Source organism: Delphinus delphis, chromosome 15 (genome assembly GCF_949987515.2).
Source record: "Delphinus delphis chromosome 15, mDelDel1.2, whole genome shotgun sequence".
In the NCBI taxonomy this organism is placed as follows: domain Eukaryota; kingdom Metazoa; phylum Chordata; class Mammalia; order Artiodactyla; family Delphinidae; genus Delphinus; species Delphinus delphis.
Genome location: NC_082697.1, coordinates 51,116,325 through 51,144,152, shown reverse-complemented (window position 1 = coordinate 51,144,152; position 27,828 = coordinate 51,116,325). Strand labels below are relative to the sequence as shown.

At 57.2% G+C, this 27,828-nt stretch overlaps 1 protein-coding gene across 2 annotated transcripts; it reads right to left on the bottom strand.

Annotated features, from left to right (window-relative positions):
* Positions 1–76: 76 nt before the first annotated feature.
* Positions 77–27,790, bottom strand: KCTD5 (potassium channel tetramerization domain containing 5). Of its 2 annotated transcripts, XM_060031566.1 has the most exons (7): positions 27,516–27,790; positions 15,449–15,557; positions 13,708–13,799; positions 11,641–11,736; positions 8,282–8,407; positions 5,443–5,501; positions 77–1,755 (listed from the first exon to the last, which is right to left on the bottom strand). In XM_060031566.1, the coding sequence occupies exons 1-6, from the start codon at positions 27,768–27,770 to the stop codon at positions 5,457–5,459; spliced, it is 723 nt and encodes a 240-aa protein (XP_059887549.1). In that variant the 5' UTR covers positions 27,771–27,790; the 3' UTR covers positions 77–1,755; positions 5,443–5,456. The 2 variants fall into 2 exon arrangements, with proteins under 2 accessions (XP_059887549.1, XP_059887550.1); XM_060031567.1 differs by lacking the exon at positions 5,443–5,501.
* Between the last annotated feature and the right edge of the window lie 38 nt (positions 27,791–27,828).

Below are 27,828 nucleotides of genomic sequence, written 5' to 3'. Positions count from 1 at the left end.
GCTGTCGCGAGCCCAAGGCGGCGCTTCTGCAGTAGTGGCTCTTCCGTGCATTTTAAGACACTAACAGTTGTTCTGCTCATTCATAAATACACAATTTTATTTGCTATTTTCAGGGGAAACTTAGGCATTAAACTGTAAGCTGATAAAATACGGATACCTAAAAAAGTACAAAAGTATAAATATCCCCTTACAATAAATTTTAGTGAATTAAGTCTTAATATCTTTAAATTAAAAAAAAAACCCACAAGCCTATCTATTACGTCAAGGTCACAAATCAAACAACGCTAAATGGCCAGCAGCGCCCCACTGGTACACCCCGAGGCCAAGGAGGGGCTGCCCAGCCCCCGCGCGCTCCACCGGGAGGACAGGTCACCAGGGCCAAGTGTGTCCTACAGAAAGATTGCTATAAACGGATGAAGCCAAACATTTAACAACATACAACAGACCTTACAAAAGGAGGAGGTAAGTCCTAGGTGCTGGAGAACTTGGTTCATCAGGTAATATTGGCAAAGGAGAAGAGGGCACAGGCAAGAAGCCTCTGGAAGCGTCTGGAACCAGCCAGCGGTCGGTAGGCACAGCTCCCCTGGAAGCTGGAGGTCAGGTGGCAGAGCCGCCTGCCCGGCCAGGCCCCCCAGATGGACAGGACCCACGACCAGCTGAGGAAGGTCTGTTCTCAAAGCATGCGGACAGCGGTTTTCAAAGGAATCCCGGTAGCTCCGTCACGTCAGGGGGCAGGGCCCGTGCAGCCTGTGTCCCCACCGCCCCAGAAACGTCAGAGAGAACTGCATAGTTACACGAGAGAGCCGGCGAGAGAGAGAGATGTTTGTGATGTGCTGTAAACATCCAATTTCCAATGTGACCTGGAGTTTCAGCTCCAGAAGCCGGGTGGACAGGCTTCCCGCCCCGACCTCCATCCCAGGCGAGACCAAGGCACTGATGGGCGCCAGCTCCCCCTGAGCCCCAAGGTGGGTCAGACGAGGCAAAACTTGTACCTCCCTTTACATGACTTAACAGATCAGCCCAAAAAGCAGCAGCACTTTTAGGCATTTCTAAGAAGTGAAAGCACTGGGTTGTCTATTCACAATTGGAAAGAAAGGATGCAAAGGTCTCTCGCCTGGAAACTACAAATGGAGAAGCCTTGACTGTGCCAGGCCGGATCAGGCCAGTGGAGCCCAGCTCTGAAGGAGGACCGGGAAGTAGTGAACACGTGGAGGCTGGGAGAAACCACCAACCGGTCATGTCTGGGAGGCACAGCAGACCCCCTGCCCTGAGGAAGAGGGCCTGGTGCATGCCAGGGTGACCAGCAGGCACCCAGAGCCCAGGGCTGTGGTGCTGCGGCCACTTCCTACCAGCAAGGCCCAGGCTCTGTTACAGACTGTTTATGTAGCACCAAGAACGCTGTCCTTTAAATGATCTTCGGTGATTAAAGGGTCAGTCAGGAGCGCCCTGCCTCAGGCCCGAGCGGCACTTGTGAAAACCAAGCGGAGGGCCCTACAGAGACGCCCGCCCAGGCAGCATGCCGCCTCTGAGTGGCGACGCCCGGCCTCGGACAGCTGGTCCTGTCTCTCACCACCCACCTCAGAGGCAAAAAAAGGATTCACACCCAGATCTCTAGAGAAATTGTCAAAAGCAGGTTTCTTCTCACGGCCAAGCTTCCTCGACATGGCAGATCATTGCATCTTGGGAAAAGGTAAAACGTCTCTTCAGTTGTCAACACTGTGTTCCTCACATCCTTGAACCCCGTTCTTGCAAAATCTGAAAATGCCAAATGCAGACAATGAGGACTCGGGCCCTGAATGGAAAGGCAGCCTGCAGCCGGGAGCTTCACGGCCCTGAGGCCAAGTGCCCTGCTTGGGGGTGGAGCCCACCGCAGGCCAGGGTCCGAGAACGGGGACCCCGTTGTGCAGGCCTAGCTTGCCCACCTCCAGGCCGCACACAAGGGGCAGGCCTCCCAGCTCTCCACCTCTCCACCCGAGCCTGACATCACCATGCCTGGGAAGTAGTGAACCTGTGGAGGCTGCGAGAAACCACCGAGCAACCACGCCTGGGAGGCAGCAGCAGACCTGTCCTCAACCCGGCGCCTCCCGGGCCTCCTGAGACATGCGGCAGGGCTCCGGGGGGATGACTCCTCATTGAGGCCCCAAGGACTTCTGGGCAGCATCTCTCTCAATGGCCTCCTGAGGATGGGAGGCTCCCTGCTCCCAAGGGTGCCAAAGCCCACCTGGCGGTTTAACTGCCCACCGACTCCTGATTTTCTCTCCAGCCCAGCTTGATCCCGGGCAGAAGACACATGTGTGCAACCAGGGCCCCTGGGCCGCCAGCCCAACCTGACCCTCTTCTTTCTTCCATGCCCCATCATAAACCACGTCCCTTCCACCCTGCAGCCACACACCCAGAAACCTGGGCCCCTGGGATTGCCGTCACCCCCACATCCATACGTGCCAACTTGCTCCCCACACTGCCTGGCTGGGGTCACATCTTCTGTAAATGGACCACCCTCCTTGAGGGTGCCAGCCGCCTCCTTGCTACAGCCAGACAGGACTCTCTGGGACACACACCTGACCCCACTGGGGGACCCTGCCAGCCCTCGGCCGCCATGCTTGAGCCTCTCCCTCCCACTCCTCCTCAGCACCTCGGAGCCAGAGCAGCGCCCCAACCCGGCCTTCCTCGCCACTGGAACCATCCATGCCTCCCATCTTCCCCCAAATCAAGCTGCGAGCTCCTCAAGGCCACAACCCCATGGGAGCCAGGGGAGACTTTGGAGCTGGCAAAGTGTGCTGTTTCGACACGTCAAGCGTGGCTACTGAGCATCAAGTAACCAGGACAGAAAGGCCACGCGTCCCGGCCAAGCCCAACCATGCCCAGGCCAGTGCTGTAAGATGACCCTCCTTGCGATCCCACTGGCAGCGAGAGTGGCCTCCCGGGGGCATTTTCCACTTGAATTTCAGAGCTAAGAGAGATACGGCCCAGAGGACACTGTGTGTTGCTGAGCCCTGGACCCGGTGCAACGCGGGGACATGCCTGGAAGGGGCCCGTCCTGCTCGTGCCAGGCCCAGCTCACACGGATGACCAGCCAGAGTGAGGCCCTGCGGGCACAGGCAGACTTCTCAGGCTCATGGCCAGTGGCCACCGGCCCTGACTCCTGCTCACTGTCAGGGCGGCTGTCCAGAACCACACGGCCCATCTCTCACGTCCCCCGAGGGCTTGTTCAAATGACTTAAGAGAAGCCCAAGCTCTCCAGACTGTCCCCTGACGCCCCCCCATCCCTGTGGTTCCCCAGGCCTGTCCCTCTCTCTCTGACAGCTCCGAGGCCGTCCAGGAAGCACACCCTCTTGCCCGCTGCCCATTCCCCAGTAGGTGCACCTTCCACTGTGCTGGGGGAACAGCACCCCAGGCTGAAGGCCCCTCCTCAGGCCAGACAAGGACAAGCCCCTAAGCTCAGCAGCACTCGCCCGCTCACTGGGAAAGCCCAGGAGGCCCCTGTCGGAGGGACATGGTCTGAGGACGTGACTTGGGGTGAGGGTGGGTCCCCACTCAGCCCTAGAGGACCCTCTGGCCCCCTTGGTGCTAGTCCCAGCCCCAAGAAGGTCTGCCACCCTATCATCGTGGCTGTTTGCAGGGAAAGCTGGAGTTTGGGGGGCCATGAAGCCGAGAGCTGCTCACTCAGTGGGAGCCCAGCAGAGCAGACGGCGTCCGAGTTCACAGGCCTCAGTGGTGGAAAGGACAAGGCCCACGTAACTACCACGCGGCCTGGGAGCAAGGTGACAGCACAGGAGGGGCTGCCCTGCCAGAGCCAGAGCCCCAGTGACTATCTCCTAACAAGGACAGAAGACCCCTCCTGGGACCTGTGACGGTCACGGCCCGTCTGCCCTGGAAGGAGCTCTCACTTGGGCTGCCGCCCACAAGAAGGCCTGAGCTGGGCCACAGGGACTGAGCAGGCTGTGCATGGCACATGGCACCCCCGCCCCCCACCCCAACCCAGCGGGCCCAGGGGCCAGGGCCACTCCAGGGCTGCCCTGCCATCAGCTCACCTCGCCCCTCCCACAGCCCAGACCCTGGCAGTCAGGGCCACTGAAGTGGCTCCTGCCAGCAGATGTGAAGTCTGTAACTGGGGGTAGGGCGTGGGCAGTGCTGCTGAAAGAAGCCCCTCCTCCTGGAGGTTGGCTCCTCTGTCCCTGCCCCCCCACCCCACCCCGTGTCCCTGGCTCCTACCACAGTTGACCATCAGGCCACGCCAAAGTCAAGCTGAGCCCCTAAGGTGCAGTCACTCCAAACCGAGACGGGCCACAAATGCAAACTACCGCCTGATTTCAAAGACTTAGAGAAGAGCGAAGTAAAATATGTCAGTGATTTTTTAGGTTGAAATGACAATATTATGCATGTAATGGGCTAACAGTATCAGCATCAATTTCACGCATCTTTTTACTTTCTTAACGTGGCTGCTAGAAAGTTTAAAACAACAGATGGAGCTCGTGTTGCACATGCCCTGGACGGCAGTGGTCCAGACCAGGGCCCAGCAAACCTTTCCTTAAAGGGCTAGGTAGTAAATACTTCAGGATTTCCAAGTCAAGAGGTAAAGCTGAGGATATTATGCACTCATATAATCACCAGAAAAATAACCACTAAAAATGCAAAAGCCATTCTTGGTCTGCGTTCCCAGACCAGACTCATAGTCAGATGTTGGCCTCTCAGCACGTGGCCGGCCACAGGCTCTTCCCAAGCTCCTCACCTGCAGGGCTTGGCGGGGAACCCCTGCATGACACCTGTGCCCTGCCCTCTCTGGGCCTCAATCTCCCCTGTGCAACGCAAGGGAGCAGACGAGGCGCTCCCTGCTGATGGGATCCTGGCTGAGCCACAAGTTTTCGACAACAAGAAGGGCCGGGAGGCAGCAGGGACTTGAGGAGCAGCGAGGGGCTGAGGGGGCGTCCACGGAGCCTCCCATGACAGGGCAAACAGAAGGAGGGTCCCCACAGACTCCTCTCCACCAGCACCCCTAGTCTGAGGCATGAGGGAGTAGGGCTGCCACAGGCTTTGGTGTCGGGATCAGGGCCCACTCTCTGTGGCACAAGCTCCGACTCCTTGGCCCTGAGCCTGTGGGTAGACTGGTGACGGTGGGGAGACTGGCGGGCTGGGGGCTGCGTGTCCCTAGGGGGCGCAGGCCCACGTCCCTGCTGCTGGCACCCATGGCAAGGAGGCCCTTCCCAAGCCTGACACACACAGCGCGGAGGTGCCTCAGCCAAGGTCCCAACCCCACCCACACGGGCATCCTCAAGGGGACAGACAGCCCCGCCCCGAGACAGACTGGCTCCAGTGCAGATCTATGCGCTGGCATCTATCATGGAAGGTTCTCTGTCAACTACAGGCATGAGACAGACGCAGCGGAGGAGGGGCTGGGATCAAGGAGACTAAGGTAGGTGGTCAGTTTCAAGGGCGCAGGCTCACCATGACATTTACACTTAATCTGAGTCATTCCCTTCGTGACCCGTGTCCTCGTCGTCACTCTGGCTCGGCACCGGCAGGCGGCAGGGAGGAGAAGAAGAGAGGGACCGTCAGTGTAGGGCGAGGCGGGAGGCAGCAGAGGGAAGCCCACCCAGACAGGCCAGGTCTCCACGGAACAGCAGAGAGCACGGCGCTCAGGGATGGACCTAAAGTTGTGCTGTGCGGCGAACTACAGGCCAGCCTCGTCCAGATCACACTGTGGGGGGAAGCACGACGTCCCTGGGCCCCAGCACTCCCGAAGTTCCAGAGTTTTCCTTCCCTCTGTGTTGTGAAAAACTGAACCTTGCCCAAACAGAGGTCTGGCCTTTGCCCTCAGCTCCTGGGAGGTCACGACCTCCAGGACACACCAGTCTGACCATGTGATGGGGGGGGTCAGTTGGCTGGGGGACTGGAGACTGCAATCAGGCACATGGGTGATCAACTGTTGATCAATGGATCAATCATGCCTACGTGACTGAGCCCAGTAATATCTCTGCACACGGAGGCTGGCGGGGCACCCCTGGTGGGCGGTGCTCTGTGCACGGTGCCACGCATCCTGACTGCATGAGGAGCACCTCTGCGACATGAGCTCCACGTCTGGCATACTTCCTGGCCTCTGCCCCACACACCCTCCCCTGGCAAGTTTAAAATCCCCCCTCTTTGTACTTCCTGTAATAAAGTGTAACTTTGAGCAGAACAGCCAGCAGTGAGTTCTGAGTCCTCCCAGCAGATCATGGAGTAGGAGAGTGGTTTGGGAAGCCCCTGAAGCTGGGGCTGCTGGTGGCCGCTCTCAGTGGTGTTCCCCTCGCTGAGTTGCCCGACCCCCACCCGCTCTCTCCTGCCACTTCCACCTCAAGACGTGTGTGTGTGTGTGTGTGTGTGTGTGTGTGTGTGTGTGTGTGTGTGTGTGTGTGTGTGTGTGTGTGTGTGTCTGGCCCGTGCTGTGGGCACCCAATGAGCAGGTCCAGTGGACCCAGTGTCCTCAGAACATGAAGTACTGCTGTGCACAGGTGTCCCCAGATCGTGACCCCCAATCCGGCCTCAACACTTTTCCATGGCTTACAGAGGCCCTGGCTGTGCTCCACCTCCTGGGGAGCTCCTGCCACGGCCCCAGTTTAAAAGCCACTGTTGCTGCCACACGCCAGAGCCAGGTATTTCTGGAGAGAGAAATAGGGCCGCACTTTCAATGGCAAAGGGATTTGGGGTCATGAGTGGAGTTCTGTCAGCACAAACGCATCCCTTCTGCAGCTGAAAAGCCACCCGAGGGACATGAGCTCAGGCAGTTGCCCTGGAGAACTTGGCTATGAGAATTTTTCAAGTTCAGAAATAAAAGTTTCTAAAAATAAGACAACTTGCAAAAGAGCCCTGCAAATGCTCAGAGGTATGGCTCCTCGTGAGGCTGGGGGCTCCGGGAAGTGGGGTTGCCTCCTACCCTGACTCAACAGGAAGCACGTCCCCAGGCATGGCACCAGAACCCCTTTGCTCCCGGCCCATTGCGGGGACCTGCACCAACCCCCACGACAGCCTGTCCTGGGCAGTGGCGGAACAGCCCGGACCCTGCACTTGCAGCTGCAGGCACCCTTGCAGGCCAGGGGTTGGGGGTGGGGTGGGGGGGCAGGATGTGAGGACTCTGGAGGCCCCAGGGCCTGGACAACTGCCCAGTCGTGCTGGGGTGAAAGAGCTGCCTCGAGCACCAGTGGAGGATGGCCACCGCGGGAGGACCAGCGGGCGAGGTGAATCTGCCATCCATTTCCAAGCCCATGCCTCCAAGGAAGACCCTGAAAGGCTCATAGGGGCAGTTCTAGGCAGGTAGCAGCCAGGGTGGCACCAGCCAAGAGTGTGAGGAAGGCCTGGAGCCCCCAGTTTAATGTCATCAGTTAAAACCTCGCTGGCCTTGTCCACACTCACTCAAAACACCCTCTGATAGCATGCCAGAGCCTTCCCCCAGGGCCGCCTGTGGGCCCAGGACACACAGGCTGGCTGCCACAGAGCCCCTGGATCCCCTCAGAGCCGGCTATGGGGCTGTCCAGGCACCACCTGGCTTGAAGGTCCAGAAGTCCTGCCCAGGCTGATGCTGGACTCTGCAAGGACAGACACATCTGGAGTCACCAACCTCAGGAACAAGCCCAGAGGAGATGCCACTAGAACCTGTCACCTGCAGGCAAGGGTAGCAGCTGCTCCCTGCCACGAGGCTGCCCTTGCGCTCCTTGGGAGACAGAAGGGCCAGACGTCCAGCAGGGAGCCGGTACAGTTCAACAGGAACTGGCCTGTGCCAGGCCAAGGCAACACTCCGTGGAGTCTCAAAATCACACAACCTGCCGGATCTGCTCCGTTTACAAACCAGCACGACTCCCAAGCCTGGGATGGGTGTATCCGAGGCAGGTGCCACCAGGAGGCTCTGCCCTCCAGCCTCGACGTCCCCAGTACCCAGGAAAACAGCCCACAGTGGCATCACTCAGAAGCATAGCCCCCACCGGCAGAACTGGAAGACAGCAACACTTCCAGGAGCAGGCTAGCAGGTTAGAAGAGGTGAGGGCGGAAGGCCTGGGCTGTGGGAGCCGCAGCATGTTCAACAACCCCGCGCTCCACCACTCGCGTCCCGTGGACGTCCGTGTCCTCTCTTCCAGGACTCTGCTTCTGATATGCCAGGCGAGAATTATGTGATGATGGACAAGCAGCATGAGGCGAGCAGGCCGCCACGAAGCCTGCATGGCCAGGAGCGCCGCGACGACAGTAAGAAACAACACAGCAAAGGAGAGAAACCCAGCCCTGCAGAGGGCACTCGGGCCGCAGCCTCACCCACCTTGGCCTTCTCACTGGGCTCACTGGTTGTGCCATACGGGGAGTTGTGCAGCTCCTTGGAGACCACGCAGAGGAACTCGGCCTGGTCTTCACTCCCGTAGTTGTAGGAAGAGCCAATGCTGACCAGCTGGGAGGAGAGAAGGCCAGTGGGATGTGGGCAGAGAGCCTCACACACCTGGCTCAAGACCAGCCCCCCACCAGGAGGGAAACAGCCTGCAAAGACCCCCGGCAAAGACGGCCGATGCTCAGGGAAGCTAAGGGACAGGATTCAACCAAGAGACTTTTAACGAACTTACTGAAAATAAAGTCCCTGAACACCAACACTCAAGCTCAGATGCACCCGTACACACACACCACGTGCAGGACAGGCCTCCTGTGCCAGCACGTCCAAGCTCCTCTCAGGTTCCTGGCTGGGTCCAGGGGACGCTGAGTGACCCGGGGAGGGGAATGCAACGCTGGAGTGGGCATCAAGCGGGCCGGGCCCGAGAGCAGGCAGCAGGGCGGTGGCACTCTGCTCTGCCCATAAGTTGTGCCCTCCGCACGAGCTCTGAACACACGAGTGTGAGCACACGCCCACACACATGTGAGGGCGAGTCCCTCCCCAGGGAAGCCAGGACCAAGCCTTCCTCTCACTGGGGCTACTGACTGCGAAGGGGCATAGGAGGGACGCAGCAGTTCCGACAGGCTCAGGGAGAAATGCCGGGGCTGTGGCTTCCCACGCCTCAGCCGCAATCTCAGTCTGGGTGTGTCCACGCCCATGGCCCTGCATCCCTGGGCCTCCAGGTCACCACACAGGAGCTGAGGTCCGACCTGCCTGCTCCAGCTTAGCCCAGAGCCACCAGGGACTCTGTGTTTAATCAAAAGAAACGCACTAAAATTGTAGTGAGCTATCAGTGGCACAATTATCGAGGCAGTGCCTGGAAGGCCCTCCATCTTTGCCTTCTCTACTGATGGAACTGCCCACGGAGGAGAGGCCAGGGGCAGGAGCGCCACGTGCAGTGACAAGGACACGGTGAGCACCGCCGAGTGAGGGAAGTGTGCAGAGCGGTGCGGGCCGCTCTGGGAAAGGAGAGGAAAGCCCCAGGGCCAGCGTGCCCACCCTGTCTCTCTGGTAGAGAGAAGTGGATGGTTTTTAGAGGTTATGGAGGGAACTGATCAGATCCCCTGAGAAACTCATCCCTCCCACCCTTCCCCCAAGGCTAGGTAGGGTGCCCACCTGACAGTCTCTGCCAGAGATAACACTCTGGATGCTGGGGAATGGGGTCCAGGGAGTTTGTGTTTTGTGTACACATACAGGTATTTGTTTTCCCAAACATGGGACTGATTTTGCAGCAATGCTGTTTTGTAATTTCTTTGTAAACCTTAGGTTTTTCAGTGGGGGTTAGATGGCTAACAAAGCGAGAGTGAAATAAAGAGTTGAGGACGGGGAGGAAAAAATAAATAAAAAGGTCTGTTCTAGGAACAGACTGGAAGGCTGTTCTAGGTTCATAAATGCCTCTCAGAGACAGACCTGCCACCTGCGGACCTCAGGGGTGCCCGGCCCTGGGTGCAGATGGAGCAGCGCATATGCAGCCACTCATAATCAGGTCTGCCCAGGGACCACATCCTCACGAGGCGTGTAAGCCTCTCAGAACCTGGCTCTGGCCTTGTCACTGACCACTGGCCAACGCTGGGTTAAGCCCCACCACCTCGTGGGGTCCCAGGCTCCGGCCCCTCTTCCCCTGCAGTCTGGCTCCTGTTTCTAGGAAGCAGACAAGTGAACAAACGTGACCCTGGTTCTGGGGTTTCTCTGGCATGAACGGGGGGAGCACGTTCCCAAGGGAGGAACTGGGCAAAGCGGGTGAGACTTGGGGAGAGAGGAGCTACTCTTTGCTGGGGGTTTGGGATCCGCCCAGAGGAGCTCAGGACAAAGCCCCTGAGCTGGTCTCAGGGAGGATATGCCCATGCAGGAGGCACGGGAACCCCTCTCCCTTCCGCAGGAGCCACAGCGAGGGTGACCTAGTTCACGGATCCTGAACCAGTGACCGCAGCTCCTGTCTCCCCAGCCCTTTTCCAGGCTGCACACCAAGGGACAAAACGAGGGGTGGTGGGAGACTTCCTTTTCTTTGTGAGCCTGGTGTGACTGTGCTGGGGTCAGGGAGTGAGGAATGCAAATGTAACCACGGGACCCCACCGGGACACCCTCCACACCCCCGCCCCAGGGCAAGGGCAGGGCATCAGAGCAGCCCTGCTGGCTACGTCTCCAGGTGAAGAGTGGGACACAAGTGCCGACTGTGTCTTTCATGACATTTCAAGAGGACGCCAAGCATTCTACAGCCTGATTCATTATTTCAAAAGACCCATAAGAAAGGGTAGCCTTAATTAGGAGGGATGCCAGGGAACCCCATGATTTCCCACCGTGGACAGAAAGCTGGCACCAGAGGAGGCTCTCAGGAGCCAGAGGGGGTGGGCTGGGGTCACAGACCTGGTCTCCGCCCTTCAGGACCAGCGCCCAGGGCTTGGGCCGGGCAGGGTCATAAGCCCAAACCTCAGAGTCTCTGCCTAAGACACACAAACAGCGACAATGAGCTTGTGGGCAAGGTACCACCCACTCAAGAGGACATCCTTGCCGTGTTCTCAGGCCCACAGGTAACGGGCTACAGTTCCCCAGGACGAGAGGCAGCATGCCCACAGAAACACCAGAGCGCTGTGAACAGAGGGCGGTGGGTGGGTGGAAGAGACTTGGCTCTCACCCCTTCTCACAGGCATCCTAGCAAAAGCAGAGCTGAGGAAAATGAGGGGCATGGCCGAGCCAGAGTCAGCAGCACTTCCCAATCAAGGGCTGGGGGACTGCAGAGCAGCCCCAAGGGGAAGGGCATCTATGCCAGCAGCAGCACAAAGGAGCCGGAGCCCCATCTGCTCGGCCAGCACAGAAGGGCCAGGAGGGGCCAGGGCGGACAAGGGAGGGGATGGGTGCCGGAGTCATGCCAGGAGGCACTCAGGATACACACACACACACACACACACACACACACACACACACACACGCACACGGAGATGTTAGAAAAAAGCACACAGAACAGTGCTCCCACAAAAGAATGGGCTAGACTAAGAAAAATAACTGCAGAGAGAAGACTTGGGAGGTGGGACCCTAAGAACAACTCTTGCCGCTCCCCCCATCACCCGTGACCAATCTAGTCAGGACTGGTACAGCTGCTGCTTGTGAGAGGTGCTGGAGACATGATGGGGACCCATGCTTCCATGAACTGCAGGCCGCCCAACACCTCATTACTGGTCCCAGGGGCCAGCTGACCTGAGGACCCGAGCAGGGCCTTTATAATTAAAAGATCCACTGTGCTGCAGGCTCAGGGGGTACTCTACCTGCTCAAACTTCCAGCCGTCGGACATGGTGGAGACCATCTGCGTGAGCTCCTCCTCCTGACACTGGAGCACACGGTACACGTGCTTCACTGGCACCTGTGAGAAGGGCCACAGGTGAGGGCAACGCCCGTGCCCCGCCCCCTCGCAGCCCCGCCCCACGTGCCAATTGGGGATGGCGACGGGGGCCCAGGCGACAGGGGCCCAGGGGAGGCCTACGGTTCCCTTCCACCTCTTGGGCCCAGGTCGTGATGCCTAAAGAAACCCCAAAGGCATCCACTGAAGAAGCAAAACAAACATGCTGGAACAGCTGCCGTCTTCTGCTTTCCCATCCACCTCCAAAAATATTTCCATTTCTGAATTCCAAAATAAAATGAGTCATGTTCCTGAAATCCCAAGAGCACCTGTGGCTAGATGTGAATACACGATGACAGCCATTCCTGTGCCTTGGGGGAACCACACAAACTAAGGGGGTGCCTTGAGAGCTAAGCAGGACCAGCCTCAGCCCTGCTCACAGAAAAAAGCTCTCAGACACGCACAGCAGCTCAGACAGGAGCCCGTGGATCTTCCGATCCACTCACCCACCCGACCTTCGCTGAGCTATGCTCCAAGCTCGGCTTCTGGCAACACCGCGGGGAGCACTGGCCAAAGGCCTGTCCTAATACAGCTGCCGCTCCAGCCGATACACAATGTGTCAGTGATAGGGTCACAGCTCGAAGTACACGGGTCACCACACAGCCCAAGTGCTTTCATTTGTGAAACAGTGGAGGACACTGAGCACTGCTCAGCCTGAGCCTGCTAATCCCCTTGCCAGCCTGTGAGGGGGCCTCTCCCACATCCACCATGCAGGGGGGACACAGGCACAGAGGGCTGGTGCCAGCCCAGGTCACAGGGTTCGTAACCAGAGGGGCTGGGCGGAGGGAAAAGAGGCCTCAAACTGGCCAGAGATGACTGGGGAGCTCGTGGCCACATCTCCTGCCCCCTCCCCAGGCCCCTCCCGCTGTCCCGATGGCCCTGTGGCTCCTGCAACAGGGAGAGGGCGGGAGCTGTGTGGTGGGTGGTCCCAGCCTCCCATGCCGTCACCCCAATGTGCCCTCCCCTGGCCCCTGACCAGCCACTTGGAGCGGCCAGGCTGTCAGCAAGCCTCTTCACAAAGGCCAAGAGCTCCAGCTCTGGGCCTGCCGGGTGCCCAGCGGGAAAGCCTGGGGTGGGTGGGGGGCAGTGAAAGGGTTTTAAGTGGATGGAGACTCTTCATGTAGTCTGGCATGAAGCTCTGAGAGAAAGCGCACTTCACAGCAGCCTCCTGGCAGAGGGAACCCACCAGGCAGGGCCTGGCGCTCTACTAGCAAGTGCAGAGCTGGCACTGCAACAAAGACTAATGCCTAGACCCTCTGGTACCTCCCTTCGTGGGAGGTGCTAGACACAGCCCATCTCAAAGAACACTGGCCTAATGGGCAGCAGAGTGGCCGTGCTGGGCCTGGCACTGCTGACCGTGGCCAAGTGCAAATGGGTCCCACATGGGGCTCTGCACCATTGGGGACACAGTCCAGCACAAAGAGTACCTACTGAGCCCTTCCTTCCTGGTAAAAGCCAAACTCTCATCGTGCCTACACACACCTACAGGACCCCCACCTCATCCGCCTGTGCCCAGCTTGCCGCCAACTCCCCTGTGCTGTCCCTCCAGCCACACTGGCCCTCTGAATGGGTTGAGTACTCAGCTACCACAGGCCCTTTGCACTCGCTGTGCCCTGTCTGCAATGCCCTCCCTGAGACGGCCACACACTCAAGCCCCACAGAGGCCTCCTGCTCTCCCTCTGCCCCCTCCTCACCCTCACTGGACCGTCCTCCTCAGCAGCTGCTCATCGTTCCCCACTGGAGTGGGGCCCCCGAAGCATGTGCCCTGTGTGCCGGCCAGGGCGCCAGCTGACAGCACCACGGGAGGTGTCCAGAGGGCGGGCCACAGGCACCAGGACAACTCCAGAGGAAGCCAGTCAGCAAGGAGGGAGGGAAGCGAGCCGCGCCTTTATGCCAGGCCTCGGAAGGTTCCTGCACCTTAGTCACCGGTCTCACCTGTGATGTTCTGCTGTCTCGTTCTCTAATTTTGTCCTTTACAAGTTTTATTAGTGAGGTGATATTGTAAAATTCTGCTTCCTCCAACACCCCTAGAATAAAGAAAAACAACTATAATTCCCACCAGATCAAAGAATAAACGTTGTGCCTCTGCCCCTCAGTGGACCGGTGGCCTGTTCTCAGCCCAGCCCACTGGAAGCCCCCGGCCCCCGTCCTGCCATCCTACAGACTCTGCAGACACCGCTGGCTCTCAGGGCCCCCAGGGTGCACACGGAGAAAGGGCACGTTTGTGGACGCACGTCTGGCCCGCGTCCTTCCAGGTGACCTGCTGGGTGCTGAGTTCACGCCAGGCCCCCGGGACGTTTCTCGGACAGACCCCCTCCAGAGCCTGCGGCCGTCTGTCCTGGGCTAGCGGCCACCTCACATGGGTCCCTGTGTCACTCAGTCAGAAGACAGCTGGTTGAGAGGCTGCTCAGCTGTGGAACTCCTGCCAACTTAGGAACCCTTTCCTGCCGTTTGCAAAGTCCCCAATTTAGGGGCTCTGAACGGCCAGGTAACTCTGAAGAGCGGATCGGAGGGGCCCTGCCTCGGGGGCTCCTCATGGGTATTCCAGAAGGTCAGGTGCATGCCTCCTGCCACCATGCCTGGTCGTCCCAACCAGTCTGCACTCTGCACAGCGGGTCCCGGCGCTAGCGGCACCGGGGGCTCGGAGCCGTGGACTCTGTCTGACCCTCAAGCTGCAGCCTAATGAGGTCTCAGGGACTCAGCAGAGCGGGTGGTGGGGCAGCCAACGCCCAGGCAGACGTGTCTCTCTTCAAGGCCCCAAAGGGAGGTGCATCTCAGGATGATGCGGGGCGACGTCCTATCAACCCTTCCCTTTGGATCCAGGGGTGGGGACTGTGGGGCTGTGAATAAGCCCTGGAAGCCTCAGGATAAGCACTTTGGCCTGAAGGGCCAGCCTTCTACCATCCAGACGCTCCAGGCGCCCCTCGTGCTCTGAGGGGCAGATGGGAAATGGCACCCGTGGGGGCCTTTCTCCCGAAAAAAAGCACTGCATCTGAGGCTGACGGAAGACAGGTGAGTGAGGCCAGGCAGCAGGGGCTTGATCTGTGGCAAGTACCACATTTGCTTTCTAAGCAAATCATGCTGGGAACAGTTTGCCTAAAACTGTACAGCTGCACACACAGAACACACGTGTGTGCGCGAAAAAGACACTGCAAAAGAAGATGCAGACACGCAGTCGGAGGAGCAAGAGGGCCCGGAGACAAGGAGGGAGCAGGCTCAGCTCAACAAGCAAAGGGGAGAGAGCCCTGGGCTCTCAGCACCGACCAGACCCTGAGCTGGGAGCCATAGCACGGCAGGCATCTGGAAACGCAGGAAGAACTCAGGGGGGGTTCTGCCAGGGCTGCCCCAGAAGGAGAGCAGACCCAGGGTAACCGACACCGGGGACCCTCGGGAGGTGGCGGGCCCCAAGCTGTGTGAATCAAGGCAACCAGAGAGCAGTGGGCCCCAGGGAGGAGCCCCACCCTCAGGGCACCACCAACCGGACACCTGAAGGAGGGAGTGGGTTGCAGTCCCAACCAGCCCCCACCCAGTTCTGGATTGTCTCAGCTTCCTGGAGGAAGAAAAGGGGAAGAAGCAGCACCGAGCAGCCCTGTTCCCTCTGAGATAAGCATCTGTGAGGGATGGAGCTGGAGAGCAAGGGAGGGCCCCCCTGATCCCGGTCCTGCCTGCAACTCACCTTCCTCGGCAAGGTCTTTGTTAATGACCAGCTTTCCGTGTCTCAGGTAGTTCAGCACAGGCCCAAAATAGGTGGGGTCTCTGTCGATTAAATAGGCACCTGTTTCATCCTACAAAGAACAACACACCAAGGTGAATCCCAGACAAGAAAGCACAGTTCCCACAGCTGGCCCGCAGCCCAGCCACAGCTAAAGGGGGTTTTGGAGGCTTGTGGGCTGTACGTGTCTAACACACAACTGGAAGGATCAGCATTTATGGCGCTTTAGGGAACCCCTAAGCAGTGTCGCCTGCTTCCAGCCACCTGCAGCCGTTGACCCTGATCTGTCACCACTGCAGGTGAAGCCAAGTTTAAGCTCTGCTGCGTCAAGGTGACCTCCCTATTTACTCTGAGGCAGGGAGATTGTGTACAAGGCCTCTTTCCTCATAGCTCCAATAATTCCTGAGAGCGAGTTCATCCTTTTCTCATTTCAGCAACCGTCTCACAAGAGTAACCTGACACACTTTCCCCCATGGGATGCTCTCAAAAGCGGGACTGATGCCAACAGGTCAGCATCTGAAAGACACCGTGACCCAGGCCGCCGCTGCTCATTTTGGGGCTCCTCGCTGGGCAGGACTGGGTAGTCAGAGGCTCATGGAACACAGCTTCATTTTCTGTTGCCAAGTGACCCTAGAGCTCCCCTGAGACTGCTGACCACCGAGGAGGCCTCCCCCACAGCAGCGCCCCCCCAGGGTCCATCTACAGAAGGCACTCCCTCCACACCTGGGCAGGCCCTGCTTCGCCCCCAGGGCCAGGGCCTTTCTGAGAGTTAGGGACCCTCACTGCCCACGGCACACGGCATCAGGCATCTTGGCAGGGAGGTGGCGAGGCGGAACCCCCTGAACCTCTTGGACATAGTGAGCCCACGGGCCCCAGAGCTCACTCCCACTGGGAGGAATCTCAACTGTGAAGCGGAGTGCTGTGTTAGGGCCCCCTTCTCACTCATAAGCATCAAATCTGGAATTTTGTGTAATAAACCTGGTGGTTTCAAGGGTTTCCTCCTGAGTCCACAAAGCTGTAAAAACCTGCTCTCCTCAGATCAAATCCGGATATGGGGCCAGCAGGACCCAGAGCCTCGCTGATGGGTGGGCAGGCCCCGCTCAGCCCAGAGCACCTCTGCCCCTTCCTCTCTCCTACAGGCCCTGGGTGCTCAACCCAACCTCCTGCCTCGATAGGCCACTGCCTGGTCCCCCCATGGGCTTCCTGTCCCCCAGGGCAGCATCCAACCACACACAGACCCCCAACTTCGTCTAAGGAAGCACTGGTCAGATATTGTCCCAAGGGATCCTGCCTCCCGGCCTGGCTCCTCAGCCCTTTCTCCAGACTCCCTAGACCCCTCCTCTTTTCCAAGCAAGGCCAGAAGACCCCTGGGACAGGCTTCAGGAAGAATGATGCTTCAGCAGCCTCCCTACTGGTGAAAAACAGCCGCCATTTCCTACAAAGGGGCCGAGGTCTGGAAAGAAAAGGATGGAGCTGCCACAACATGGAATCCAGGGGCTCTTGCCTGCACCTTGTGGATGAAAAGAGCCCAAGTGTGACAAGTGCAGATTGCCAAGCTCAGGAATTATTCATCGGCTCACTGCTACCTCCACAGACAGCTGGCAGAAGGTCGAGAAGGAAAGATCAGACAAGGACTGGGCTCTTCTCCGCCCTCAGGACACCCCAGGGAGCCTCCCTTGTCACACGGGGCTGAGGCCCCACGACGGGGCTCAAGGCCATGCCACCGACACACTGGGTATCTCGCTCAGCACTGGGAGTGGGCGGGAGAGGAAAAGGAAGTGACCCAGGCCTCCAAAGCCTGGAGGGATGGGGGATGGGACAGAGGAGGAGGGAAAGGAGGTGAGCCCACAAAACTGTGGTGGTGGCACGCCCAGGGCCAGGTGAGAGGGCCACCGCCCAGATGCAAAGGGACCCCAGACCAAGCACTGGAGAGCATTGGAGAGCATTGGAGAGCCAGCGATGGGGCTGGGCCTCCAGACATCAGGCTGACCCGTAGAAGGGCAGGGGTGGGAGGCTGCTGAACAGGGGTGGCTTTTTCACTAAAAGGCCACGTGGCCAATGCTCCGAAGGAACTCCTACCCAGGCCCAGCCCTCAGCTCGGCGCACACCAGGCCAGGCTCGTGGCCCCATCTTAGGGTGCCTGAGGTGAGGCCCTCTAACCCCGGGAGGGGGAGGACTCCCCAGGAGGGACTGGGGATCCAGCACCCAGGCTGGCAAATGCAGAGGTAGCAGCAAGGGGCGGAGGGACAGCACGCCCCCAGCAGCCTCCCCAACATGCTCCCACCCATACCCTGTGCTCAAAGGCAAGTGGCCTCCGTGCTCAACTACCCAGCCATCCAAGGGGAGGGGCAGGCTTGTCGCTGCGTGGGGACCCTTGCCTTCATAAAAGGAGCAGCCTCACGGATACGTCCAGAACAAGGCCAAAGAGTCCAAGGTGTTTGCTGCTAACTGGACTGGAGCCCAGGCCCAAGGGTGGAAGAGCAAAGAGGACCCCACCTGCGTCTCAGGGTCTGGAACCCAGGCTTTGTATCCACCAACAGACGTTCCTGGTGGCCCACCCGGAGAACAAGAGAGGCACTGGTCCCTGGAGGTGCTGGGAGCACAGCTGGGAGAGAGCTGGCACCACGGCGAGTGGGGGCACAGAGCCACAGCTGGAGGGAGCACGGAGGTCAAACCCCTGGGGTCCAGGCTCACGCTCAGCTACTCAAGGCGCATTGCTCCTCTCTCCAGGCCTCAGCTTCCCCATCTGTCAAATGAGATACTCAGCCAAGAGGCCGGGGGCCCTTCTGGCTCTAACGGTCTGTGTCTAGTCCAACGTCTCTTCAAGGTGACAGAGCTGGGCTCGTGACCTGTCCTGGGGGCTGGGACAAATTCCAAGGCAGAGGAAGCCACATGTTCTGGCCACAGAGATGGGGAAGCACTGAGCCAGGAGACTGAAGCACACACCTGGCCGGGCCCTCGGAGGCCTGCGCCTTCCACGCCTCCTCCCCGGCAGTGCCTCCAGTGACACCCTCCCCACCCCCCACCCCCCGCCGCACAGTCCGTGGCTTATCTTAAAAACCCGTGTGAAAACGTAGAGGAGGCCATCCTGGGCACTCAATCCACACATAGGTTTAGAAAGCTGGGGCCGAGCACCCCAGAAAGAGAGGCCTGGATGCTGGGCATCCAGACCTGCACCAGAGCACTGGCTGCCCACAGCTGGGCACCGCCCCCCCATCTCATGCCAGCTCCCTGGGTGTCCCAGGACCCGCTGCCTGAGCCAGCCTCCAGGGCACTGGGGAAGCTGGAATGGGCTTCAGTTGGGACCCTTGTCACCCCATGCTTCTCCCACGTGGTGTCACCAGCTGAGGGCAGGAAGCTCAGTCCAACAGCTGCCACGCTGGCCCCAGCAGTGTGGCCTTAGCACTCCCTCCCGGGAGGGAAGACCCACCCACCTAGACTTGGAAATGCAGGCCCATGGGGTGACCCTAAGATACTGAAGGTCAAGTGGCCATCCCCTAGCAGTGACAAGCCCACCCCTCCAGCCCTGCCACTGCTAAGCAGACTTCAGGAGGCTTCATGGCAGCTTCCTCCATGAACCCCACAGGGCTCTCTGGCCCAGTTTCTTCCCGTGGATTTGTTTTGCTCTGATGGGCTTCATTACGACACAAGGACGAGGACTTCCCTGGTGGTCCAGTGGTTAAGAATCCACCTGCCAATGAAGGGGACACAGGTTCAATCCCTGGTCCGGGAAGATCCCACATGCTGCGGGGCAACTAAGCCCGTGCGCCACAACTACTGAGCCTGCGTGCTGCAACCACTGAAGCCTGCATGCCTAGAGCCCATGCTCTGCAACAAGAGAAGCCATTGCAATGAGAAGCCCGCACACCACAATGAAGAGTAGCCCCCGCTCGCTGCAACTAGAGAAAGCCCACACACAGTAACGAAGACCCAGCACAGCCAAAATTAAAAAAAAGAAAGAAAGAAAGAAAGAAAAAGAAACAAACAAGGCTGAGACTCTAGGGTTAGGAGAGACTGGGCAGCAGCATGTTGGGGCGGCGCTCTCATCCTACAAGGAGTGCCGGGGGCCCCCAAATTCCACTGGGCTTTATCTTGGACAACAGCCCAGAGGACCGCAGACTGACTCTCGTTTAGAGGCACCCAGGCAGGAGCTCTGGAGGAACACCGTCTTCCAGCACCTAAGCCCGAGCAGCACTGGAGAGTGTACACGTGCCGGCAAGGGCTGCCTGCACACTCGACTGTGACCAGGCTGCGACTGACACGGGCACCAGGGCCCTCGGCATCTCATGTTGCTTGTGTTTGTAAGTGGCCCTGGGGCCTCCATCCTAAGGCAGAAATAAAGAAAACTACAGAACACAGAAAAAGAGAAAATACCAAAACATCCCAAATTCATAAGTCTCAGACTCACTTATGCAAAAGCTAAGAGAGAATGGTCTCTGTGACACCCACACCAGCAGCGGAAGGGGACGCCCGAGGCTCGGCCACTGGCAGCTGTGATAACAGCACCCCATCCATCACCTGCTCACGGGAGAAGAACCTTGTGATGTGCACTTGGCATGGTCACACTTACAAAAGGCAGCAAGACACGAGGATCTCTCTCCCCCCTCCCTCTGTCCTCTCCTCAATTTATATAACAAGCGTGTGCTACATTTATATAGTGGCAAGGCTTGAGGTTTTTGGGTTTTTTTGTAAAAGAGCCAGAATTAAGATTGCTTGCTTGACAAATCATTTTCCTCTATTGACTATCCCCACTTCTCACTGAATCTGCATTTGACCTACTTGTGCTGGTTTTTAAAATATATATCTACCTTAAAGGCATAAAAGAGAGAAATGCTGGACTTAGCTCTTGAATATTTAATGGAGGTCATGCCCGTCAGGTTACACACTGTTTGCTGGGGGCTCACTGACGCCCAAGTTGGCCTAATCCCACTCCAAGGGGGCCCAGCCTCCGAGGCCGAGCTGTTGGGCTCCAGGGAACTGTGAATCCTGCATCCCTGAGCCTGTGCTGCAGAGGGAACGCCCTGGCCACGGCCAGGAGCACCTTGCCCGCAGTCACTTCTCTGAGAGGAGGCAGCAGGCAAGACAGGCCACGTCACACGCTCTCTGAGGAGACCCCTGACCTGCAGTCCCAACATGGACAGAGGCAGAGAAGACGATCCTAATTAGAAACCCACACAGCCCCAACCCGTCCACTCCCTTCCGAGCAGCCCAGCAGCCTCAGCCCTCGGTGCTGGTTAGGAGGCAATGCTCTGACAGGGCCGCTGAGGTTCTCCTGTTCGCCTGTGCCTGGCCCTCACGTTCAAGACAGATTCGAGTGCACTGCGCGGTGAAACATCATAGGTCCAGGGCGGGCCCCCCACCCCCTTGATAGAACCGTGCACATGGCCTTGAAAACGGCCATAAGGAACAAGGGTCGAGGAAGTCAGGCTCTCAGGCAAGGCTGGAGACGGAAATGCATTCTGTGGCCACGTCTCACTCCAGCTCCGTGCATTCTCTGGAGAGGCCTGCACCTGGCTCCTTTCTATCACATTCCCAACTTCCACAAACACACGAGGAAATGGAACACGACAAACACACGGCCACTGGAGACTAGAAATGCAAAGGGTTGAGTGTCCCAAGCTAAACGCAAGATGTATTCTGTCAAATTTCCCCATTTGAAATCTGAACGCAAAAGCATAGAATTTTCTGTACACAAACATTTGCAATCAACATAATTAGAATTAATTTTCACTCTGAAATTATCCATTTCAGTGATTCTGTTTCACTTTAAAACCTTCACCTCTGCTCTCTTTTCTCTTTTGTTTTCTACAGTTTGTCAAATCCTTGACCTAGAAGAGGCCTTAGACATCACCAATTACAAATGAGGAAACAGAGGCCCAGAGACCTGTCCAAGCAGCGGATGTGCAGAACTGTGCTGACGTGTGTGGGAGTGCTGGCTGCTTCTGACTTAGCTTTCCCCATATAAGACCCTACGACGCCCTGTGTACACCTGGAGATCGGAAACCCTCCGGCACACACAGGGAATAAAGGAAAAGCAAGAGCTCTGGGCCATTCCCACCCTCAGATCTCAACAAGCACCCAGCTCTCAGGGTCCTGACCCCCGGGTGCCTCCCAGTCTTAGAATGTGGCTTAGAAACAGAATTTAGGGTGACATAGAGGACTCAAACGAGGCTCACTAAGAAACAAATGCAAGAGGACGTGTGAAAGGACCCCAGCACATGAGGCTCCTGGTTATTCTCGTAGAACAAACGTGCTTCAAATTCACCTAAGGTGGGGTTGGGGGGGGGGTCCCACCAAGCTCCACGAACAAGCGGAGATGGCTCACAGGGACCGTTCAGCTCAGCTGGACCAGGGCCCACTTGGAGCAGATGCCACATCAACTGTGCAGGCAGAAACAGGCATCGGGCCACCCCAGGGTGTGGGGCAGTCGTGAGCAGGATGTCATGGGTGGACCTGCCAGCCGGAGAGCCACCCGTCCAGGTCTCAGTGCTATGAACATCTCTGTCACAAGGCAAGGGGGCAGCCATCTGTCCGAACTTCTCAGGTACTTCCCTCCCTACAGACACTCCAGTTACAGAACACCTGCACATAAATCCCCTACAGATGCCACACTACTTAGCTTGGTTGAGAGAGAGAGAGAGAGAGAGAGAGAGCGAGCGAGAGAGAGAAACTAGGAAGTCAACTTGACGTGGAAACAGGCGGAAACCACGACCGCCTGGGAGAGAAGCACCAGTAGGAAGAGCCCAGGGTCCCTGGCCGCAAACCTCCCCACAGTGGTTCTGCCAGCCTGGAGGCGAGGCCCCCTCCAGGCCCAGAGTCTCCAGTCCCCTGGACGCCAGTCACTCAGCTCAGGCAGGCAGGACATTCTGCAGCCAGGATGCCCCGCCAGGGGTTCACACCACGCCCGCTGCTCCCAGGGGTGCCCAAGCCCTCCCCAGCAGCTGCCCCACAGCCACCGCCCTGCTGGCTCCAAGGCAGCCTCTGTTCTCTTCCTATGCTCGGCCCTGCCGGCAGACCGGTGCAGAGTTCCCCCTTCCTTCTCGCTGGGGCTGAAGAGCAGGCCCATGGCTCCTCTGCACCCTCGCCCACCTCCCCTCCTCACCGAGGAACTGCCTGGCGCCCAGCACTGCCTGCCTCTCCGTTACCTGTTTCGAAAGACCTACCTTGGCCTATGTAGTGGCAGTGATGGGCTGGCCCAGCTCATCACCTCCAGAACCAGCCCCAACAGAGCCTGACTTGTAACACCAGGCCAGGATCCTGGAAGTCCAACTACTGAGGAAACTAAAACCCACAGAACATAATACGGATGATGAGGAAAGATGAACGGTACACCCCCTGCTCAGACGCCTCTCTGATGCCAAGAGCCCATCCCAGACACACATGGAGGATGGTACTGAACTCTGGAGCTGTGTTCTCTAGGCTCGAGGGCATCAGGTTTCTCGTACGATAACTCGATGGCTGCCCAGGAAGCTGTGCCCCTCCCCACTGGCACAGGCTCCAGTGCCCAGAGTTGGGAACCGGCCCTCCAGGGCCTGTCCTAAGAAGTGCCCATCTGGGAAGCAGGGGGCACTGAAGGGCCCAGCTTCCACACCCCACCCTTTGAGGTCGGCCCAGCAACCAGAGCTACCTGCCAGCAGCATGAGGTTTGCCGCAAGTGAGGGAGCGTGTAATAAGTGACAAATAGGAACAAAAACAAATTCTGAGGGGGACAAAAAAGCATTCTTGGTACATTCTTTCTAAAAACAAAGTACAAAAGTAAAATAAAGACTATTAAGAGCCATCTCTAATTCCTGCAACAACCCAGCATGAGGCACTGTGTGGGGGAGGGCTCAGATTCCTCAGCTTCCTTAATTCTCACAACTCCTCCTCTGTGACTCTGCTCAGAGAGGTACATTAACTAACCCCAAATCGCAGGGCAGGTTAAGTTGTGGGTGGAGTCAAAGTCAGGCCTGAGTCCAAAGTCTAACTCGGCCACCATGAAAAATGCCCCGTACCCCCAACACCCACATCCCACCAACTCCAGACCGGAATGTGCTGGGTGCTCGGCAGTCTGGGGAGAGCACCAGTGCTCGAGGTGGCCTGCTGGCACCCTGGCCACACAGACCCCTCCCTGGGTGCCACACAGAGTCAGCTTCTCTAAAGGACTTTAAAGATTCCTGGCCCAATGAAAGCTGTCCTTGAGCACCCCTGGAAAGCAGCCATGTGCACCCACTCCAGGGGAACGCAGCCACAGATAAGCCATAAGGAACTGGCATCTCTGGGTTCCCATAAAACTCTATTTGCAAAACCAGGCAGGTGGACCGCAGCTTTCTGACTGCTGCTCGAAACCAAGACCAGTCACTGTCCTGCTGGCCAAGAGCAAGTGAAGGCTGCCCGTGCGGTCGGGGGAAAGAGGAACTGCTCTTCAGTTGACGACCACTTCCTCCCAGCTACCCTCAGACGGCTGACAGGGGGACAGCTGATGGCTGTGTCCGATGCCCCGAACAGCTCTCCTCACTAAAGGCAAGCCCTTCCTCAGGGCCTCCCTGCTCAGGTCCAAGGGGTCCTGTGGAGAGGTGACCATGGCATCCACGGCGAGTGAACCCCCACTGCACTGGGCCACCACCTGCCCAGGGCCTGAGCCAGGCGTGGGGTCAGGGCTGAGAATATGCTCGGAGCCAATCCTCAAGTAAAGCGTGAGACGAAATGCACAGTGGCTCGGGACCCCCACTCCTGGCCTCAGACTGGAGACCCAGCCCTCTCACTGGAGTTCACGATGCTCTCAGCCTTTTCACCTCTGACTTAGTCACACGGAACATAATCTGCCGTTTCACTCTAAGTAATCCCCACTTCTCCTGCCAAGCGGCTTAAAAGATAGTCCTTCCACCCACACCCCCATCACTTAGCCCTGTCTGTAAAACTCCTTTCACTATCTTTCTAATCCTGAAACTCTAGCCAACACCAAGTACGCTGGGGGTAGGCACAGGCAAAGAACTGCAGAGGACATGGCATGTCATCAGAAACACCTCGACGGCCCCACCCCTCAAAGACCCATCTGATGCCACCACATCTGCAACCCCAAAGCCAGGACAACGGCCCTGTTGAAGGGCAAAAGCTCATGTGAAACACACAGTTTTCTCCAGGTCTGGCTCAGCTGCAGAGACTGAACCCCCACCCCCATCCCAAATCCTACTTAATCTGAGTGGTTTCCAACCACCAAGTAGTATTTCCTGTTTCCCTTTTATTCCTAAAGCATCTCCACACTGAAACAGGGACTGATTCAGCTCTGAACAAACTCTAACCTGTTTTCAACAATGCCACTGGGCCAGGTACCATGGAATACAGAGAGATATAACCCAAATGAATCACATGTCGAGTATTTACAAAGCACTTCTGGGAAGGAGTGTTACACCTGGCCTGCCCCTGATGGAACAGGGGAGAGAAAAATGACCCAGGATAGCAGGTGAACAGATGCCGAAATGAATAACACAGACACAGCCCTACTGGGGAAGCACCAGAAGGAAGTGAGAATTCACACTTGGGCTATCTATAGAGAGAACTTCGTGGCAGCAAGGGCTCCGAGTCAGAACTGGAGACAAGAGGGTAAGGGTTTAGCGGCTTGGGGCACCACGGGCACTGGGTCCCAGTTACAGCCCAGCTCCCCACCATCCCTAACAACCAGTCTGTCGGCTATTTAACAAAGCACTCCTCCAGAAAAATGTCCTGACACCACCCCTCCCACAGAGCTTCATGACTGAGCCCCCCGCCAGACCTTGTGCGTTTAACAGCAAGCTCCAGGTACTCTCCCAGTGAACTCCAAACCCATCAGGCTCCTGAAAGATTCCAGATCTTCCACTTCTTGGAACTCCTCCCCCTGATCTCCCCACCCAACCCCGACCCAAGCACTACTCTGCAAGCCCAGGTGCTCAATAAACAGGAGACAAATGCCCAGCAGGAAATCTTCCACCAGGTGCGTCCAGCCCTGTGAATATCTGCAAGGTATCCTTTCATCAATCTCAACTATGAGGTCAGGGCTTGGAGATTTTTACATGTGAATCAACATCCTGTTTCTCTTCCATCACATAATTGCTGGCATCCCACTCTTCCAAACACCCCTTTCCCTCCACCCTCATCCTCAGATTCCTCACTCAAGGTTTAACTACCTAGGAGTGAATCTCTGGGACATTCTTTCACCAGAACCAAAGGGGGAAAAAACTGAGAAGAATGAGTACTTTATACATTTTCTCATTTGAGGTAAAACACTCTACAACCATGACTAACGGGAATTAGCATTACTCTTTCTAGCAAATTCACATCTGTGGCTAAAACTAACCCATATTTACTATCAACTATTTTATGAGACAGAAACTGTATCTGCTGCATTACCTTTATGTTCTAAATTTCAATTTTACAATTGGGAAATCAAATGTGGTTAAGTGGATGATGGTGAAAAAAAGCAACTTCAACATAGACATACTCTGATAAATTACCCTCCCCAAAGGACTACTATACAGTAAAGCATAATTTTTTTAAGTAGTCTTGAAACAGTAAAGACTTAACTGGGCAAACTATAGTTAATCAGCTCTGAATAATTGTCTCAGTGCTGAACAGGCAGCCATTGCTTCAAAATAGCCCAATGGACAAGAGCAATGTAAAATCGTACTCAATATACAAAAGAGAAACCCTCAAGTAGAAATGCAAGTGAATGACCACTAAGGCTCACTGTTTAAACAGAAAAACAAAACAGTAAAACATACACCCACGCTATAAAAGGAAAATCATAGCTAACAAAAGCTTATTTCTATCCTGGAGATGACTGTCATTTTCTGGGAGGTCAACTCTCTAAGAGTGGAGAGCTTGGTCAAATGAGCAATGGAAACAGCTGGGGGGTGGGGTGGGGGGGTACCAGAGCACTGGCATCTCAAACCCTGATTTCTACCCATGACTGGTGGTTTTGTGGTAACTCGAGTTCTTGTTTCCCAATCATAAGGTCATGTCACACAGAGGATGGTCTGTGTCAGGCTTCTGGATCTTGAAGAGGGATCTGAATCTTTCGGGAAGCCTATGCCTGGCAAATGCTGGGCTGGCAAGGCAGAAAGCCAAGTGCAATTATGTAGGCTCGAGTGAAAGACACAGGAAAGTTAGAATAAGGTTTGTGAATTGCCGAGGATAAATACAGGTAACAACTATTCTTCCAACAGAGGCTTTTCTGAGTTTCAATGCTGTTCAGCTCCAGAGATATTCTTCAGCCACACAAGTCTTGTAAAGGTAACAATCAAAATAGTTTCTAGTACCAGCTGCACAACAGTATGAGCATTTAATCTGATGAAAGGCAATCAGCAAACCAAGCTAGAGACTCCTATCCTTTTGAGAGGGCAATAGGAAAACTAGGTTAATTAGAAAGCAGATTGAAAAAGATTTCCTATTTTGCCCTTCCTTAACACCCCTAAGCCACCCCTTAACATGAGCAACATTCCGTTTGAAAAATCACTCTATGGACGGCAATTTCTGAGAGTGCTGAGTGGGTGCGTGTTGCGGCTGAAAACGATGGAGCACCAACTCTCTAAATGCAAGTCACTGGGAAAGGCAGGCCACCCGTGTCAACCCCCCACACCAACGTTAAGTCAAACGTCTGGAATGTGAGAAGATGAGAAGAACACCAGGGTTCTCGGATTCCAGAGCCACTAAGTACACTGGGACAGAGAAGAGGTGTTCTCACACCGGGGACAAAACAATCTGGGGAAGAAAAGAAAGTAGATCCACAGCAGAGTCTGGGGTCTGCAAAACCTCCTCCACCGAAGAGCAGAGAGGGCGAGACAGAGACACTCCGAGGTGGACTGGCTGGGGATCTTCGAGGGTGGTGGGCGCCAGGGCGCCATCCTCTCCTTCCCCGGCCCAGGACAGGGAGTCGGGGGGCTCGGGTCGAGCTGGTGACGAGGGGAGCGCGGGGCTCGGAGCCGAGGCGGGTCTCCTCAACGTGGGGCAGGGGGCGTGCGGCGGGCCGCCGACCAGGGCGGCCCGAACCCTCCTGGCTGGCCCGCGCGGCCCTCACCTTGTCCGAGTCCAGGTCGGGGTCGGCCTGGCACAAACGGTACAGGAAGGATTTCGGATCCCGGCACAGCGTCTGCCGAGTGGTGAGGAAGTAGGTGCCGCCGACGTTGAGCCGGACCCACTTGGACACGCTGCCGGGGCGCTGGGCTAAGGCGCCGAGCCCCGCGCTACAGCGGCGGCACAGGCTGGCCCCCAGCCCCGCCCCGAGGCCGCCCGGGGCCGGCGGCAGCGGCTCGCAATGATTCTCCGCCATCATCCCAGCAAGCCCCGCCACAGCTCCTCTCTACCGGAAGCGTCCGGCCTTTAATACAGTC